At 29.9% G+C, this 20,717-nt stretch overlaps 1 protein-coding gene across 3 annotated transcripts in view; it reads right to left on the reverse strand.

The window, feature by feature from the left end:
* The window catches only part of LOC129910893 (formin-J), a 110,014-nt gene that overhangs the window by 24,091 nt on the left and 65,206 nt on the right, over positions 1-20,717 (reverse strand). For 2 of the 3 annotated variants that reach the window (XM_055988488.1, XM_055988486.1), the window contains exons 3-4: positions 4,130-4,481; positions 3,845-4,004 (exon numbers count right to left, since the gene is read on the reverse strand). In XM_055988488.1, the coding sequence (XP_055844463.1) occupies positions 3,845-4,004; positions 4,130-4,327 (358 nt within the window). In that variant the 5' untranslated portion in view covers positions 4,328-4,481. Of the gene's footprint in view, positions 1-3,844; positions 4,005-4,129; positions 4,482-9,223; positions 9,373-9,428; positions 9,513-20,717 lie in introns of those variants that run through there. The other variant, XM_055988487.1, reaches the window with a different exon arrangement.

The following is a 20,717-nucleotide window of genomic DNA, read 5'->3' on the forward strand; positions in this document are numbered from 1 at the left end:
AGGGAAATCCATTGCCCAGCCAATTGGTTTTTACATTATATGAATCGCCCGCCGCGGTCGCCGTCATCATCGTTGTAATGTCAGAAAACGTGATCACTAAAGGTTCCCTAATTGAAACCAAATGGCGTGAAGAATGCAATGCGAATTATACCTAACCTTATAGTAGGTCCATTGAGGCCCACTTTGTTGTAGGTTGCGCAGGCGCACATAATCATTACAGTTTTTGTCACATTGCCAAAAGGTTTTTGCCATGAATCTTGTGCTCAGTCATAGTTTAAGCGGCACGCTCACTGGGGCCAAAGACTTACTGATTACTGGGTCGTCCGTCGTCATAGTCATCGTCGGTCGGACGGAACCTGAGACGGCAAAGGTCTACTCACCTACATTTTTTCTGCCGCACACAGATCGTATAAGTTCAAAGACTGACACGATTGCGATACAATAAAACAGCCAGCGGGCTACATAGTAGATACAGCGTGCGGCCAGGCCCAAAGTAATTTATTCTGTTTGGGGGGATAAATCGTTTGAATATAATGCTCTCCAGTCAATCTACAGAGCTTCGATATTCGTTCGAGATTGTGGAAAATTGTTGGGAGAATTGTATTCCATTCATTCGTTTGACGTTAATTGTAATCATGGTGTTTATGATTTAATTTAACTGAAAAATGTAGCTAATTAGCCTGTGATGGATTACGAAGAAGTTTATCTGTTCGATCTGTGGTGAGTTTGTCTTTAAGTAGCCAGGCAGGTAATAACAAATTGCTGAACAGGTTCCTGTTCAGAAGATTTATGATTAATCGAAACTAATTGTAATTAAATGTGTAAATGAATTAAAAGCAAAAAATAACAACGCTTGTTTGGATTTATTTACATACTTTTATCTTATAGTTGCGATAGCATATGGTAGGGAAGTTTTGCAAATGTTAAATGTCATATAAGACATTTATGTAATAATTATTTATAATTTATTCAGTGTGATTGACAGATCATGTTGCGAATGGGAAAAAATTATTGAATACAAAAAGTAAGGTAGACGGTCATTCGTATATGAAAATTATTACATGACACAACAAAATTTGCCTTAAGGAAAAAGTAGAAATAGTCGTAGCGGTCCTTTCAGCTTTTCTCAAGATCTTTCGTTTGATAAATTTGTCAACACGTTTTTTCATTTTTTTTTTACAAAAGTAGTCAGCACTAGGTCTGAATATAATGACATAGAAAAGCTTACAGAAATTGAAATAATTTGAAATGCATTGGCAAAAAACTCAAAACTTATGATTAACATAAGCATAAAAACTGTGGCAAAAAAAGAGTGAAACTTTAAAAATTTTCTTTAAAATTTTGTTTTGAAACAATTAACGTTTTTTTTTTCTTACTGCCGCACTTTGCTTGAAATAAAAAAGCCACAAAAAAATTGGTTTAAATCAGCGAGCGGTTGCTCTCACAATGACGTGCTATACCTATTTGGAAAGGCCAAAACTTTTTTTAAAGCCTTTTAAAAAATAAATAATAAAATTTCAAATTTTAATGCTTCAATTTTTGTTCATAAACCGAGAGCAAAAATATTTCAAGAAATAAAAAAAAATATAATTTGAATTATTATTTTCCTAAGTTGTTTTCTTTTCTTGCCATTTGTTTACCTTTGGATTGCCCATTCTTGTTTGTTGTTGCAGTTTGAAATTAAATTAAGTTAAAGTCACTATCATGGGTAGCTGTCATAAATCCACTTTTTCAGTTTAGATTTTTTTTAAAAAGACCCAATCGATTTGAAAAACATTTTTATACGAACCCGTTTTATGAACAATGAAAAGTTTTCAAAAATAAAATATTTTTCGATTTAACATTCACATTCCATATGTTGCCGTACCCCGTGAATAATATGTTCTTTGGGTGGTTTTTCCGAAAGGATAATGATACTATAAACGTTTTAAAAGACTTTTTTAACTCTAATAAAATTGATATTAAGATTTTTGTATCGAGAAAGAAAAATTTAGAAATCAATACAATTTTTGGGAAAGAGTTCAGAAAGCGAAATATTGGCTGAAATCTGTGTACGTTTTTTCACTTTTTACCTCGTAGTACGTGCAATCTTTTTTTGCGAAATTGTGTCCCTGTAGTAAATTCTAATCAAATAGAATGAGTTAAAAATAAAAACGTTAAAAAAAATCCGAAAAAAAAAACTGTTCTTAACTTTTCAATCAAGATAAATGTTCAGTCAAGATAAATGTTTAGGACTTTCAAATGTGTGTGAAAAATGTGTACAAAATCTCGTACGTGGTGCGAATATCATCCACTTCCTACTTAAAAGGAAAAGCATAACGAAATTTTTACTCTACAATTTCGTTCTGCGCATAAATATGAACATGAACTAAATATCTAAGAGCGCATTTAATATTTTATGGTGAATAGGTCACATCCTTTACGTCACTTCATTTTCACTGCTTCTAAAGACTGATTTATAAATAACATCTCGAGTTTCAAATTTAATTTCAATGGATCTTCTAAATAAATGAAGTATGGAAGGGGCCTACAATTTTCTGAGGAACAGAGATGCACTTTTTCACAAATGACAATAACACTTTTGTAGGCTTTGTTAGTTCCTCACAAGAAGCAGTACCCCTAAAAGTTTGTAGCAGTGAAAGCTGGATTTGAACCAAGACCCTCGAGCGTAACATTCCATCGCTCTAACCATTGCGCCACGGGATACGGATAACCTTTGGTCTTAATTCAGAACAAACTGTCTTTCAGTGAAAGAAATTAGTTCTATCATGTCGATAATTTACTTTTAGCATGTTGAATAAAAACTGGTTTTGATTTAAATTGTATGTGTTTTAAAAAAGCATTCGAAACTGTAAAATCAATCGAAAGATGTAGAACCCTGAAAACAATTTCGATTTCGATCCAAAAAGGCAAAAGGCAATTACAGTATACTTTGTCTATGAAGGTCTAACTGAATTTTTAATTTTTGCTCATTTCATCAAAAAATAATTATTTGTGGATCAATGGCGGCCAATCAATATTGTACGTACGTAAATGTGTCATACATCCACAGCATTTTATCTCAAATAAATAAAATATTCGATCTTTTCTTTGTGTTGAATCGGTTGCCACTTGGCAATGAAAGAATAGTTGCTGAAAAGTTTTTTTTTCCAAAGTCCAGGTTGAAAAACCCATACTCAATACTCACATTATTGATAATAATTGACGTCATGGAAAAGCTATAGAAAAAAAATTAAAATACAACAAACTAATTTTGGTGCTTCTTTCATTCAAGTCTGGGTCTGGTCGTCAAATATTTAATTCAATGCCATTTATAGACTCCTCGCCTTAATTAGTAAGTAGAGAGAAATTGAAATTTACTTCTGCATATCAATGAAATCAATCATAAAGCAGCAAGTCAAACAAAGCTCAAGAAATATTTATACAATCCACAAGTATAGGTAGGTATATAGCTTTTTTTTAAAAAGGCAAATCAAACATCAAATATTCCAAATGCGGATTCACCTGCGCAAGTTTGCTAACTAGCTAGCGGGCGTATATTGCAGGAAAGATACAAAAAAAAAAAAAAACATGGCGCCAATCAGCAACTAGTACAAGTATTTAAAGCCTATTTTTAATGATTTGATGTAAACCAGCAAAACTCCTCTGCAAATTTCATTGTCAAGTTATGCAACTTGCGCATAAATTAAATTCAAAACTTAAGGTGTGCACGAGCTCAACTTTAAATTTAGTTTCTTTTAGATGAGTGTTTAATGTAAAATGAAAAAATTAAAAAAAAAAAAAATGTGTTTCATAATATATCAAGTTGAAGGTTTTAATTCCCTCTAAATAGTCGTCAACTTACCAATGAACTCATTTCGTATTCTGACTCGATCTTGTAAGTTAGCCGCTGAAATAATCACGCAATTGATGAAAGCCAGCAGTGCCACTTGATATTCAATATTTGTCGCATTTTCTAGTTCGTTGATCACTATTTTGAACCGATATCGTTCGTTTTTGAGATTCTTAAAAAAAAACAAAAACAAAAAAAAAAATTAAGAATTATGGTTAATTGCAATCGTGACCAATTGCATCGACATACTCTCGTATACACTTTGAATTAAATTTTAATTTCGACTTTGCGACTTACCTTATAAAATTCTAATGTTTCTATCGCTCGAGAATAGCCTTCTGAATTGTAAGCACATAGGGCTGACAGCAGTTCGAAAACTTGCTTCTTGACTGTGGTATTATTGGTGTCTAGGGCTGCGCCTAGTTTGGAAACATATTCACGATTCTCGACAATATAGTCTAATCCGATTCGTGAGTCCATTCTGGGCAGCGTCATTTTTTTTAAATCTTTATCTTCTTTAAAAATATCTAAACGTTGCGGTCGATGTGTAGAGAGGTTTCTTGTGTGTGACTTGATTGGCTTGATGATTAGATGGAGTTGATTGTAAGATCCAATTGATTTTATATTCTTTGAATGATGCGTATGTGATCTGTAATAAAAATTAATTGTTGTTATGGATACCTTTTAATGATATTGAGAACTTTCGTGGTTAAAATAATAAATAGAATAGAATTTTTTCTTGAATTGGATTAAGTCCTTAGGTGGTATAGGCTATTGCTTCGTTAACTTCATTCTGTCGTCATTATAATTATTATCATTCTATAGTCTACTTATATACCTACATAATGCACGTTATAAACCTTTTGAAAAAAAAAGGAAATACACCATGTTGGTGGGTATTATATTCAAATTTGACGCATTCATTTCTTTTAAGAAAGGCAATCATACCTATAACATTCGTAGCGATCTAGAATTTTATACGATTTCTTTAGTTAAAAGTGTGTGGTGTTTTGACTATTTTCTGTCTGGTTTCATTTGAATGGATATTAATCCGTGATTTTGCTTACACACCTAAGTGTTTTTGTTCCAAAATTAAAATTTAATGCTTTAATTAAAAAAAAAAAGACCAATAACAGTAGATTTTGAAAGTCCATATTTTTTTCAATTTTGGTCGTATTCAATTTTTTTGACCATTATGTATATTCTTTTCTCCGTTACATGTTCAATATCTATAAATGCTCATAGGAAGAAAATAGACTAGTTTTTCTTAAGTTTTTTACTATATTTTAATTTTAAAATGTTTTTAAAAGGATACACATAGGTAGAAAGATTATTATCTACTTGATAAAAATTTTCAAATTCGGCTTGCTTTTCATGTTAAAGAAAAAAACTAAAAACAAAAAACAAAAAAAAAAAAAATAGTCGAAAATTTTGATTATTAGGTCCAAACATGGTCATATCTTTATAACATAGTTTGAAAAAAATAAAAGTAAAGTAAGACATTTTTTTGGCTAAAATTAAAAAAAAAAAAATCGATTTTTTTAAAAATATTTTGATACATTGCACTTAAACATCAGGACTGACCCAGAAAAGTTATAGAAGTGTTCTTGCTTATTCATTCAGCTTTCAGGTACCGGTTTTTCCGTTCAGATTGCTTGTTTATTACTCAAGATATATAGGAAAAACAACGACAAAAAACTTTGAATGGAAACCTATCTATTAACATTTTCTTAGATATGTACCTACAATTTTCGAGTTTTCTGGGCTCAAATCCATACGAAAAGTATAACGGCACTTCCAAATTTTCTTAATTTTTTTTTAAACTAGTGTTATCAGAAGTGCTCTAAAATATTTGATTAAAATTCAGCGAAAAAGGGCTGTTACCACGCCCACTGTCTAAAATTCTGAAATTTAAAATTTGTTCCTTTGTATAAGCTACCACTTCTATCATTCTACCAAGTTTCATGGAACATATTTGGTATAGAAAGTAAAGGGGGGTCAAAATGGCCTGAATTGTTTCCTGTAAATAAAGGTGTAGTGCCAAGGTTGTTAGAGAACTTGGCTGGGCAAAACCGCGTGTCCCTTTTGATACCTGCTCAAACAATTAAGAGTGTCAATACCTACATATAAATATCGCATGCTAAAACGGTAAGTGTCACAACTCAAAAAGTGTCGAACTTATTATTCGAGTTCGCAAGATCAAGGTCTACATTCGTACCAAAAAGCGTGGCTCTATCTGCTAAACTCGCCGCTAGAGAGCAGAAGTGTCGTTATCAAATTTTTGAGTTGTGACACTATCGGTCTCAACGTGCCATACATAAAAGTTGATGACTCGAAAAAATTGCTTCTTGGAATGGACTATAATGACGTTCTCTTCCGAACATGTTGCATTGAAAATAAAGAGGTGTTAACAATTGCATTTTCCACACACAATTGATTTGACATTTTTAAATTTTGAATGTTCCTACGTGATCCTGTTAATCGTTAAAAATTATTTTCAATTGTAACATGTTCCATAAAAATGAATAAAAATAAAACAACAACTACTCAATACTTGACGATGCAGACAAAATTCGCTAAAAATTTCCGAGCTTTTTTTTTTTAAGAAGGCCAATGATCTTTTGAATTTAAATTCTGGTGCATAATAATCAAAACTGTGTATGATGTATATTTTCGGCAATGCGGATGCACACGCATTCAATTAAGGCACTAACCGTCGCGTCTCCCAACTATACATTTTCGAGAATCTTAATTTACTCATTCAAGTGTTTGTTCTGTTCAATTCAAAAAAAAAAAAATTAACTCCAATGGTGAAAAAGAGGAAAGAGGCGTGCGAGCAGAGATTTGAAGCATTATCGATAATCACTCAAAAAGTCGGTTGTTGCTTATACGCTTATTAAGTGGACACGAATGCAAATTATCTGATTGAGACATTCAATTTTCAAAAGTGGATATTATATTCTTTACCCCACTTATTCAAACAAACCAAAAAATAAAAAACAATCTAACAACTCTAAGATGGAACTGTTCGATTATGGGTGTATTTTTATAGCTTATCCAGTTTCCATCAGTCAAAATATAGCATTGAATATATATTCATGGCGCCATCAGTTTTTTATTTTTATTTTAAATTGAAAACAAAATTAATGTGAGGCTTCTTAAAAGATACATTTAATGGGTAAGTGTCACTTAGATCAGTGGTTGATTATGCATGCACGCATTTTATTAGTTTCCCTATAGTGCCCATAATAGTCACAAGCCGGACCAGCACGTTTAGATCATTTGGCAAGTGCCAAACATTTAGATAACATACAAATAGTAAGTCGTTAAAAAAGTTTTAAATCCAATATCCCACATTCTATATGTATGTATTTTAAAATGGGTGACCATATTTTAGAGATAATGATCAGTTTGGATCTTTGTTTCTTATGATGTATTTTATTTATTAAAAAATAAAAGAAATTAAACACAGTTTAGCACTTTAAAAATTCCTGCTCTCTGGAATTTTTGGAAATAATTTCGAACATAGTTTTCTTTACCTATTCAAATACACAATTTCGAAAACAAAGTAATACTTTTGTATGACAGATTGTTTTTAAAAAATAAACGAACAGAACCAACCGTCAATCTATACTCTGAATATGTTTGTTCTAAAGCTGTCAAATATGATCAACATAGAACCAACGTCAACTTACATCTTACACAGTAGAGATGGTCACCCTAATCAAATAAACATAGACGATTAAAAAAAATATATAGGTATTCATTTGTTGTGCGTTGTGCTATGTTTACGTTAATGATTATGGAGAACGAACAGTAATTTAAAGCAATAAAATCAGACAGTAGATATAGGTAGGTAATGATGGGGCGGATGTTTAGCACTCAATATACGAAGGCTAAAAGCACAATAATTAAATCACTATCAAGGAATACTAATTGCTCAGTTTTTAGGGCCTCAAGATGTTGTTTCTTTGTTGTTGTATTTTTTAACAGATCTTGAGCATAAAAATCATCATAAAAAAATCTTACAAATTACTCTGGTAGCACACTTTTTGTACGATTGATTCAATTTTAATAATATATTTGGTTTGATTTAATGCTTTTTAGAGAGTGTTAAATGTTTTTGCTGTCATACTATTAAAGTAGTTAAATGTTATGAATAAATAATAAAAATGAAGAACGCAGCGTTTGAATAAGTTCAACTTCTATATTTAATTTTTTTTACGTTTCGCGCAGAAAGATAAGTAGCCTACTGTTGAATCCAGGGCAAAATGCATTTTTGGAGCAGAGATCACTTGAATAGTTTCAATTGACATTAATATTAACATTGAAACTTACATATGTGTTATGTCTATCAAAAAAATGTTCAATATGTTAAGGATAATTTATTTAAAAAATATACTCATGTAAAAATTATGACTCGAGCTTTGTCTCAGTAAGGAACCTTTTTGCCAAAATTCAGTTAGACTGAGAGCTTGCAGCAGATTTCTTGTGCAAGAGGTAACTGACTCATAATTAGGTATATAACAAGGAGGTCCATTTATAGTGTAAAGTTAATGTTAATTTGATTTTCAGAAAATGAATTTGATTTGCATAAGGTGTTTTTTTTCCAAATAAAGGAATTTCGTTTATTGAGTTATATGTTTTACGAATTTTAAATCAATCAAAAACCAAACATTCAAAAAAAAAGTTTGTAAAAAATATATATTTTTTTTTAAATAATTTTTTATTTAGCTAATTTGTTTTTTTTTTTTTTTTGAAAAATCAATTTTTCTGGAAAATTTATTATTTTATTAATTTTTTACTTTTTTTTTAAATTTTTTTACTGGAAATGCAGTTTTTTTGAGCTCAAACTAATTTAAAAAGTATTTTTTTCTTTCCTTTGTAAAATTTTTTAAATATTTGTTGTTAAACTAGAGCGTGGAATGCAGTTGTGCATTTTGTTTCATTCTGGAGGAGTCGATTTATTATAAAGGGTTTAACGGCCGGGATTCAATACAAAAAAATCAGACTGTTGCCAATTTTGTTTTCCTTGTGCTATTGAAAGCCAACTTAAGTCTGAAAAATCAACAACAAAAATAGGCACTTGTGAAATTTCGGGGGTCTTCTGATATTTCCCTATTCATGATGAAAACCTTCTTCGATACTAATCATAAAAATTCATAAATTAACGTTTCAAGTCATTCGGTATAATTTTTCTCATTTGTTTTTAATTATTGATATCGATTGTTTTTCAATTGAATCTGAATCAGATTTTCTAGATTTTCAAAGAAAATAATTAATCACATCCAGTTCTTCTATTTTAAACTATTCAATTAATTTGTATTGTAAAAAAGTTTTTTTATTTTATTTGTATGATTGTAATTTTTTTTTTATAAATTCAAAACATACGCATAGTTTTAAAGAAAACGCCTATTCCTGTCATCGTTATAATTTAAACGTATTGCTTCTGAGCATTCTTGAATTATGCATGAATTCTTGAAAGAAAGGTGCAGTCTCAGCAAGGCACCAATAATAGACAGCTTATTGACACATTGTATCTAACAAAAAAATACTAAACAGTAAACAAAAAGAATCAAGAGACGTCATTTCTTACCCTTATGTCAAAACAAATTTAAATTATGTTCTTTTTCTATTGACATACCTAATCAAATTATGATAGCCAATTAGAAAAGGCAAACGAAGAAAATATAGAATAAACAAAAAAGAACGAGCAAATCTCAGTAAAATTTTGAATTCAAAAGCTTTACTTCAAATCAATATACCTTATAACCACAATAACCAGCCAACCAGAGGCAACAGCGTGCATGTTAATTAAACGCTAAGCAATGTTTGCGCACGAGTGCGTTTCACCCACTTACTGCTAAACGATTTGGCGCGGGTGTTAATGTCAATGTTATAAGAATGCGGTAGTTGAAGTCGAAAAAGAAAACAAATAAACAACTTTACTGAAATTCACTTTTAATGCAAATATTGTGTTTGTATCGTAGTACAGTGAGTCCTTGAGAGTTCTAAAAAGATTGGATCTCTATTTGGCGGGAGGACATGGTTTGAAAATTCTCTTTTTATGAAAATATGCGCATACCTTCAAAGATAATAATTGTGACATTTGTCAGAATAAGCCGACAAAGTTAATGTTTTCTCGTTCATTAAATGAGTTATTACTTTATTATTATTATTTTCTAATCAAATTGTAAATTATTGGATTTGAGGTAAGAATGCGCCATACCGATTGATGGTGTGTCTGTAAACAGACATGTCAAGTGCGTTATGCAAATTGTACCGCCAATCTGTTTAAATGTCAGTTCCAGCTGTCATTTTATCTGTCAAAGTTTATTTTCTTTATTGGTATAATATTCTCTTCCCCAGGGAGATAATAAAATAATAATTTGTTTTATTGTACAATAATGACCGTAATGTCGGCATCAAAGAAAATTTCCCATATCTATTAAAGGTGTATAAAAGTTTTGCATACAAATTGTATAATTTTTTTTTCTATTTTCTGCGGAAAGATTGGTAGATAGATATAACACTTTTATGCATTCTGAATAATTCAAAAACTAATTTAGATATAACCTTAATCGATGTCACTTATGAGATGGTGTAAATAACATTTTATTGTGTTGATCATGTTGCTATATTTATCATGACCCTGAACTTTGTACACAATTTGAATACAAAACTTTGAAAAACAAACAGCACATTTTCTAGATAAATTCAATAAATGTAATTTCTTTGAACTGCCACCAGCTTCAATTGAAATTATTCCTTTGCAATCAAATCGAGTAAAGACATTGTCAACCCGAATAGCACAAAATACGATTTGCAACAAGATTTTTGTTGCATTTGTATCATACTGAGGTTATCTGAAACGAATGCCGTTGTAACTCAGTTTTATTTTTGTACCCAAAAAATTGTTTGAAACTTTTTTATTCGAAATGCTGTTTATAGGTTTTAATTAAGTTCAAACTTGTTTCTTTAAAAAATCAGATGTTGTTTAGATATTATAAACAAGTCTCCAAGTTAAAAGTTGGTAAAAAGTTATATTTACTCTTATTCAATTTCGATTTTGGTTTCTTTCAACTAAAATGTTGATAAAACCTTTATGCAGCATTCTCTTATAACAAGTGAGTAACTCAATTAAAATCTTTAGTTTTGAATAATTTTAAATACATAAAAAACGATTTAACAACATCACTCAAACTATGACACTAATTAGAATATTTAAGGATGGAACAAAATATTTAAATAACATTGGAATGGTTCAAGTAGTTGGTAAAAGACAAATTAAAATCATTTTTTGTACCAACAATACAATTTTTAAGAAAGCACTAACTTTTTTATTTCCCTTTACAATCTACATTTTATTCAATGTCTTTATTAAACAAATATACTTGAACTTCCTTATTGAGCGTTAGGGTGGGTCGATTTAACTTAAGTTTTTTTTTGACTTCGGTCATTTATAAAAAGTTGTCACTGAGTGTAAAATATGAAAGAAAAGTTATATTTGACTTTTAATTCTCACTCTAGGAAAAATCTGAACAAATGCGTTATGAATTAAAAAACATGAATTGTTTAGCTCTCCATTTCCATAATTAGTTAAGGTATTTGTTAACAAAAAAGTATTTAAAAGTTGATTGTTTTTTTTTTTATTTTTCACTCAGTTAGACATACCTTTTTGATAACATTCTATCAATGGTTTATATCAAAATATTAAAAACAAAATCGATCCACCCTAGTATACAGGCATATCCCTTCTTAAGTGGTGTTTTTGTTTTATTTTAGTTATTGTTCCACTGTTTAATGAAACAAAACAACCAACATACAACAAATAAACGATCATAGAATTAAGCACTTAATCGTTGTTATAACATAATATGTAGTGTATACAATTTCATGTTTAAATGTATTTATTTTGTTTTTGTTTACCGAAAGTTTGATTAAACATATGCCAAATCAAGAACTGATTCAAATATAACATTCAAACATCAATGTAACTTAATAGTAAATATGATTTTGTATCTTTGTCATTCAGGGATGTTTCTGTTTTATGCTGGTTTTTCAATAGTTTTGCTTAGCAAATGTCAAACTAAGAAAAGTTTTCAGATACAAGAATCAAACATCAATGTAACTCAGTCGATTCTATGTTTTGTTGTCTTCTTCTTTACCCAGTGTTTTTTGTTTTATTCTGGTTTATTAACAGTTTGGTGAAACCAAACTGTCAAGGAACCATTTTTTTTTCATCTACAACATTAAGATAAACAGTCAGCGTCTAATGAAAGTTTCACATTAATTGGTTTTCAAAGAAAAAAGAAACCTTCCTAGCTATTTTAATTATTATTGGTACGTATATGAATTTATTTTATCATATTTGTTCAAAACATAAAAAAAAAAACATATTGCAGAGCAATTCCTCTCAAATCTAAGACTATTATAATAATAATTATTATCATGCGAAATCATTTAGCACGTTTTCATACAAATATTTAACCGGTTTAATGTTAAAAAAATCATTAAGTAGGAACACATGAATAAAACTTCCAAACTATTAAAATAAAATTAATGGACAAATCTAGACAAAAAAGAATTTTAAATGTAAACTGTTAACTTTTTACTGACACTGACTGTAGCTCAACTGTTTTGTTTTTCGTTCAAGAGTTTTTATTACACTTAAGTTTTTGAAAGTTTGGTTTAACAAATATAGAACTAGAATTACAACATTTTTTTATGTATTGAAGTTGAAACAACAACGAGTTCCAAATGATATTATAGTTATGTTTCTGGAGCTCCGAATTATAGTTTTTGTTAATTCCATTTTGACAGATGATGCTAGTTGTAGTTCTTAGTTGTAAATCCATGGAAGCAAAACGAAACGTTATTATATGCCAGAGTTGCCTAAGACAATAAAACAAATTTACAGGCCAGAAAACAAAAATTGTAGATTTCTGGATGGAAAAACAAAAATATTTTAATATTATTACAAATACCAACATAATACAAAATTCAATTTTCACATAGGTATAAAAGTCATATCTAATTTTGATATTTTTTTAACAATTCGTTCCATATTTCAATAGATGCCTAAAAAGTCAGATGTTTTTTTAATCGAAAGTGATTGCAGCCATTTTGTTTTTTATTAATTTCATATTTATTGTGTTTTTAAAAAAGATGGCAATTAGCATTTGAAGGTTTAATGTGACTTAAAATAAAAACACACTTAAAGTGGAAAATAGGAAAAATGTAAACAAAAAATACCCATGGCAAGCCTGACAAAGTATAAACTATAAACTAGCATATTTCTCTGTTGCACCAAAATTGTTAAATGGTTGAAAGGGATTGTTTTACAACATTAAGTTTCTATTTTGTTCAAGTTATATGTTTAATAACATGAAAGTTTTAATTTGAAATTCTCTTGTTTTAGTTTGGTTTCTTGCAACAAGCGCCATTTTGACTTCCATCAAAATTCGAAATGATTTAACGTGATGAATTTTAAAATGATTTTTCATATTCTTGTTGCTGTTTCATATTAAATTTCAGTGGAAAGGGATGTTTATTCCATTTTCTAACATTACCCAGTGTTTTTCCAACTTTTATACCTAAATACAAAAAATTATTATTTGTTAATTTTCAATTTATTTCTCTAATTTCAATAATTTATGTGGCGCGTGAATTTTATAGAGGCAAAACATTAATCTTTATGATAAAAATAGTAATCGCATTACAATTTCCGTTCATAAACGACTAAAACTTTCATTTTCAATCATAATTATTATACGTATTATATTGATTTAGAACTTTGGACTTTTATCTTTTTTATAACATCATAAGACATAAACATTTTATGAGAATTAGAATAATAACTTTTGGGAAACTTTTTAGATGTTTTCGAAAACAAACACTTCATTTAATTATAACAAATCCTAACAAAAATAATAAAAGTCACTACTTTCTTTAACATTTCTACAACATAAGTGAAGCTGATGTTCGACTTCATTCTTAGTTGCACACTTATTAGGTTAACTTTCATGAAACAGTTTTTAGTTCAGAAAACACAAATAAGACCAAGAAATAACAAAATTTAACCTTTATAAAACAGAATTGCCACAAATTTGTTGCAAATCAAGAGGGGAAATGCGGCTGTTCGGGTTACAATATTGTATAAGAATATGTTTCTGAAATTAATGGAAAACAATTAGATTGTTTAACTGGAGTTACATCTGCTAAATTAAAACCCATCTGTGCTATTCGGGAAATTTCTTTATGTACGTTACTTTGAAATTTGAGAGCAAAAGTAAATCCTTAAGTTATCTGCAAATAAATTAAGAATAAAAAGCACGCAGTAGTAAAAGAGGACCTAAATTACTACCCTGCGGGACACCAAATAAAAAATTGGAATAAAATGGAAAAACAAATTTGAAAAGACCACCGACTTTAAAATTGAGAGACTCACTTTCTTTTCGGTAGGTAAATAATCATTTTTATCAAACAACAAAACAGACTTCCATGGCTAAAACTGGGTTTTATGGGTTTTCTAATAATTCCTATGGCCAGAACTGGGACCTCATTGCAGCCACCAGCTTTCCAATACAATAAGAATTATCAAAATTGGTTCACTCAGTCCAAAGTTATAAGGTAACAAACACAAAAAAAAAAAAAAAAAAAAATACAAACGAATTGAATACCTCCTCCTTTTTGGAAGTCGGTAAAAACGGTATCATTAAGATGTATTCAATCTAGTTCTGAAGCGAATAGTGAAAATGACAGGGCGCTTAAATAAAAGACGCTATCTTCAATATCTACATCTGTTTATCAACTTTAGTATTTAGCTATTTATTTTGTATAGCAATTGAAAAACAGGCGCAAATTCTTGCTCTTGGAAGAATGACGGCAAAACTAAGCATAATGCTGTCAACAAACAATTTTGGATTACCTACTATAGAACCGTTTTCTTGATGTCTGACTTCTCGTAGACGATGTAACTGTTTTCAACTAACGTAACCCATTGTACGAAAACGTTTTGATATCTCTAATTTTAAAGTTGAGAACAATTTTCAAAAAAATTAATTTTAGATTAAAAAAAGTTCTGTTTTTGGAAAACCATATCTATTGTTGAAATTTTTTTTTTTTTGAAAATCTTTCAATTTTTTTTTGTAGGTATACAAAAAAATTAAAAAAAAGGCTCCAACAATTAAAAAAAAATTTTTTGCTTAACAATATATGAAAGAGTTTACTTCGTTTGGATTTTAAAAGGTGTTTTCGTAATTTTTAAAAGAAATTTATTTTTATTTTTTTTTTTATTAAATTCCTTTAAAATTCATACTAAAATTAAATTAAAATTAACCGAATTAATATTAACATATAAATCTTTAAAGCTCAACTTATACCAAAAGAGCAAGTTCATGCGTCCCAGTCTTCCATTTAATTTTTGAATCAATTTGAGATCTAATAATTTTCAAAACTCAAATGAGAGGAAATAAATAACCACCCTAATGCATATGGAATTAAATTTAAGATACATATTTGATATTCATTTAACGCTGCACAACGTTAAAATATTTGTTACAAAATTATGCTTCAATTTAGTAGCCAAATTGTTTCCATTGTTGGGCGCCATTTGAAAGAGAAATTTCAAATTAAAAAAAAAGAAATGCAAAAATTTTACCTATGTTTGCTACAACTTCAAGTTTAATCTCGCAGTAAATAATTCTTTGCTCTTCAACACTATAAAGATTGATTTAATTATTAAAAAAAACTGACATTTTTATCCTATAATAATAGAATAAAAGCATTTTAATTAATATAATTTGTTTCCATAAAAAATCAATTATTATTGATCATGTTTCGTGCTAATATTTGCGTGATCAAATGCAACTGACCGCATTTAAAAATTTCAATCAAAACACACACAACTTTCAACAACATCTCAACACAAAATCACAACACGTACCTGACCTTTGTACTGTCTGCTGGGGGCACTCCGCATTTTAACAAAAAAAAAAAAAAAAAAACAACATTTCCTGTTCTTTATACTCGTAATATGTGTTTTATAGGAAAAAAAAAAATACATTTTGAGGTTATCCTCTATTATCATAATTCCAAAAACAACCTAGAAATGACCTTAAAATGCGTATATGCTTTCACTTGTGTAGAATAAAGTCTACAAAAAATAAACACAAACAAAAAATGTAATAAATTAACAGGTGCTTGGTCTACACTGGAAATAAGTTTAAACCGCTTGTATTCCTCTCAACAAAGAACAATTGAATGCCTGACCGAGCAATCAGAATGGACATCTTCGTCAACCGATGTTGATCGATATTGATCGATGGTGACGGACCGAACGATCAAATGATTCAATGGAATCAATCGATCGATGAATTGTTGTTGTTTTTTTTTTATTTCTTTGCCAAATGATCTGCATGTATGAACCATGAATTATATCGTTGTTAGTTGTCGTTGTTTGGCGTCACAGTGGGAACAATTCTATAAAATAGTGGAACTTATTTTAAAAGACATTTTTACTAAATTAAAAGCTTTTACAAAAATTTAAAAAATAGGTTGCTAAGTCATGATAGCGATGTTTTCAGTTAATAACTTCCCACAACTTAGTTGAATGACCTTATTTTCGGCCTTTTTTTTTTCTTGGAATTATCAACTTCTTTTATGGAAAAGTCTGGTCCGCTGTGATCCTCCGGTGTGACATCCGACCGGTGGATTCGATAAATAAAAAAAAAAAATACAAAAAAAAAAAAAAAACAAAAATCTTGAAAATATAGCTGGAGGTGGAAGTGGAGGCAGCAAGACCTAGTATACATCACTAGCACGCTATATAAACTGCACCAGCACTGTGGCAATAAGCGCAAGGTCGTTGCTAAGCGTGAACGTGTGTCCGCCACCATGCATTACCACCAAAAGGTGTGTCACCTCAACACGGCACACAGCCAGTCCAACAACACTCTTAAGTTTTAACTTGTTTTTTTTTTGTTGTTGTGGCTGTTAGTTTGGTTTATCGTTGGTCGCAAAAAACCTGCACCAGCCACATACCTAATTCAAAGATACTTATTGAAAATGGTTGATGGAAAAATCATTAACGATGTTGATTTGGATTTGGATTTCGATGTCGATGCAGCGATGCGTACCGCACGAATATATTCGAATATACGACCTGCTTCCCACATCTTTATGTTGATGACAAATTACATCGATCGTTGTGTAACAAGACATGAAAAATAATACGAGTAAATAATACTTTTATTTATATGAATTTGGCATGACCGCTAAATCGTGGTTTTAATCGCAATCCATAATGCTACTCTTATATCTTATAAGTTTTAAGTTGAGGCTGGAGAGCTGATGATGCTTGTGAAATAATAAGTTTTGAAGCGCCACATGCTGGCTGGTAGTCATATACTTCTATCTAGTGAATGACATTTGTTCGCTAAGTTGTTTGGCAAATAACTATATATAGCTGGAGGCTAGAACGTGTGATAAATATGCCATTTTAATGCTAAATTGAATGTACATTATTAATAAAAAGCTTTTGTTTTTGTTTAGAAAAAATTGGTTTTCAAGTCAGATGCTAAGGTAATTTTACATAATTGATTGTTATTTGTTTTTTAAGGCAATAACGCAGCTGATAAAAATTAAACGACGCATTTTTTATGTCAATTCTTACAAAGATATTAGTAATATTTTTACAAAAGAAAGATGTTTGGGAACGACATTAAACTATGGTCTTCAATAACGAGATAACTATTTTTTTTTTTAGATGAATATAACTTTAATATCCTTGAACGTTTTATGTCGTATGGGTCCTATCGAATACCAAGTTGCAAGAAAGCTTAAGAAATTTAACATGGTTTCACTAAGTAGGTATATTTAATCGGGAGAGAAAATTGTTTTCCACCAGGACATCAACATTTTTTTGACCTTAAGATAGAAATTTTGGAAACTTTAAACAAATTTCTACCATAGATTTGGATTACGCTTAAATATCAATTCAAACGTTGAGAATAAAAAGGTGTTAAGTTGAGTTATCATCGCTGTTGGGTTTTAGCAAATTTGTTTTGTGTAAAAGTGAATGATTAAGAAAAAGGTATTTAGAAGTAAGGGTCTTCACTGATGGCACTAGAGATAAAAGCAAGTAAGACAAACATTTAAGTTGTCGCTTGAGACCTTTCTTTATAAGTTGAGCAAAATGGAAAAATTCCAAGATTTCAGATAACCGGATCATAATTCTGTATGTGCCAAAATTCGGCTTCTGTTTACCATAATTCTGTACTTTAAAACTCTGGTTTTCAAAAATTCTGTAAACCCATAATTCTATATTTCAAAATTCTAGATTCTTTTATATTTTTACCGACTTCCAAAAAGGAGGAGGTATTCAATTCGTCTTTTTTTTTTTTTTTTTTTTTTTTTTTTTATGTTTGTTACCGCATAACTTTCCACAGAGTCAATCAATTTTGATAATTCTTTTTGTATTGGAAAGCTGGCTGGCTGCAGTTGGGTCCCATTTCAATTTCGTTTAGTTAAAGCCATAGGAACTATTAAAAAAACCATAAAACCCCGTTTTGAATCATGGAAGTCTGTTTTGTTTTTTTGATAAAAATGATTATTCTGTAAATGAAAAAAAAAAAATTGTTAAGCAAAAAAAATACTAAACTTATTAAACTTAACCTGCTGCCAGGTTTTCTCAAAAACAATACAATCTATGCGCAAATTATTTTTTAACTTTGTTATGTTGTTCAAAAACAAATTGTGAAACTTTTTAACTTCGAAATATAAATAAGCCCATGGATAGGAATAGCAAAAACACTTAGATTATGGATATCTGAAGACTCAAAAAATATATCAACTCAATATAAATGCATCAGCAACAAAGATTTTTTAAGAAAGGTCTAAGAATTAAGTTGTTACCTGTAGTATTCAGAAAGTATTTTTTGTTAACATGAGTCAGGGTATAATAAAATATACACAGCCACACAAAAAAAAAGTTCTGACCTGGGGTTGCGACTATTATTTTCATATAGTTTTTGGGTCGCTGAACCCGAATCCGAAGTTTTTTTTTTGAAATATTCTCAAAAAAAAAAATGTCAAAACAAATAAAAAAAGTTCTTATCTGACATTTTTTGAGGATATCTCAAAAACCTGACGTGATACGTCAAAATAAACTTTGGATTCGGTTTAAGCCACCCAAAAAACATATGACTAACATATTCACACCCCCAGATAAGAACTTTTGTTTTTTTTTGGTTTTGACATTTTTTTAAAGATATCTCAGAAACCTGAAGTGATAGAGCAAAATTAACTTCGAATCTGGATCCAGCAACCCAAAAACTATATGATTAACATATTCGTACATCCAGATCAGAGAAAAAACAATTTTTTTTTTCGTGATATTTTTTGATGTTATCTCGAAAACCTGACTTGATGGGGCAAAACAGACTTCGGATTGGGTTTCAGGGAACCGAATACATATATTGCATATGTTTATACTTTGTAATAGCTAATAATATTAATTAGTAGTGTTTTAATTTTAAAAATGATTTACTACTAAAATCTATTGTCTAATGGCATTTTATTCCATATTATTTCTTATAGTACAAAGTAACAACAATTAAATCTAAAAAAAAAAGCTGCACAAAACCCAATTAAGTAGCCAATTGAAATGAGCACCTTTAATCTCTACCGCACCATAAGGTCAATAACGGGCTCAAAATCCAAAAGCTAATGGGCATGGGCACATTATTGGTGAAGGTTTCAATGCTCTCAAGTCTTAAGATCTCTGCTTGAACTCAAAGTTTTGTTATGAATATGGATAAACTAAAGAAAAAAAAAAAAAAAACAATAAAAATTATTTTTGTTTGGAATTCCATCTGTCACACTTTGACTGCCTGCTATTATTGCAGCTTATTCTCAATAGTACTACACTTTTTTTTTGTGTGTCATTGAATCATGTCATTACACTTTGCGTTTGCCTGTCATATATCCGATCAACCACACAACATATAAATGCAAACAAATGAGCAAAACCGCAAAAGATATAGGTATAATAAAATCACTAATTATTATGAATTGGCGTGGTTAACACATTTTTATGTCATACCTACTTCACTCTCACACTTTGTACGAGCTCTTAGAATGACGTTTCGATTGAGGACAGTGCGTTGATCAGAGATCGGATATTTTTATACAATAATTGTACTAGAGATCTAGGAAAAGAAAATGACCCATGTCAATTTTTAACTTTTGAATTTCTGGGGTATAGATCAAAGTTAATCGAGTTTTTGAAGAATTTTTCTCTTAGTAAGGTTTGTTTTAGAGTACGAGATCAATCCAATTATTGAGTTAACTCACTTTATTTTTCCAACTAAATAAGAAACTCCGAGTAATCTTAACAAATTTGGTATGTTATTGCTTACAGATATACTTTCTGTGAAAAAGTAACTATCGAAAAGTTTTGGAAATTTCACCTCATAGGGGAATTTTCAAGAGTTAACTCGAGTTTAACTTGTTTACAGAATTAACTATGACTTAAACATCGATCCAAAACTATCAACAAAAGATTGATATTTGTCTAATCACCCCTTTTGGCTTTGTAATGTAATGAACAAGTTTAAAATTTTAATAGTTCTAAAATCCGAACCCTAATGCCAGATTTATACTTTAAACAATTTTAACTGATATGCAGTCATCTGGCTGCAGCTTCCCTTTCAGTAGAAGTTCTTAGTTCCAAGTTCCGAAGCACATCCCCTCCCTTCTCCCTTCGTGGCGCATCATATTTATTTATGAACTCTTAATAAATTAATTTTGAAAAATTTTCCGAATCCCAATGATTTTTTTATTTTGTTCTCGTTTGTATTACGAATGAATACGAAGAAACATC

The sequence above is a fragment of the Episyrphus balteatus genome, chromosome 2 (genome assembly GCF_945859705.1).
Source record: "Episyrphus balteatus chromosome 2, idEpiBalt1.1, whole genome shotgun sequence".
NCBI classification, from domain to species: Eukaryota; Metazoa; Arthropoda; class Insecta; order Diptera; family Syrphidae; genus Episyrphus; species Episyrphus balteatus.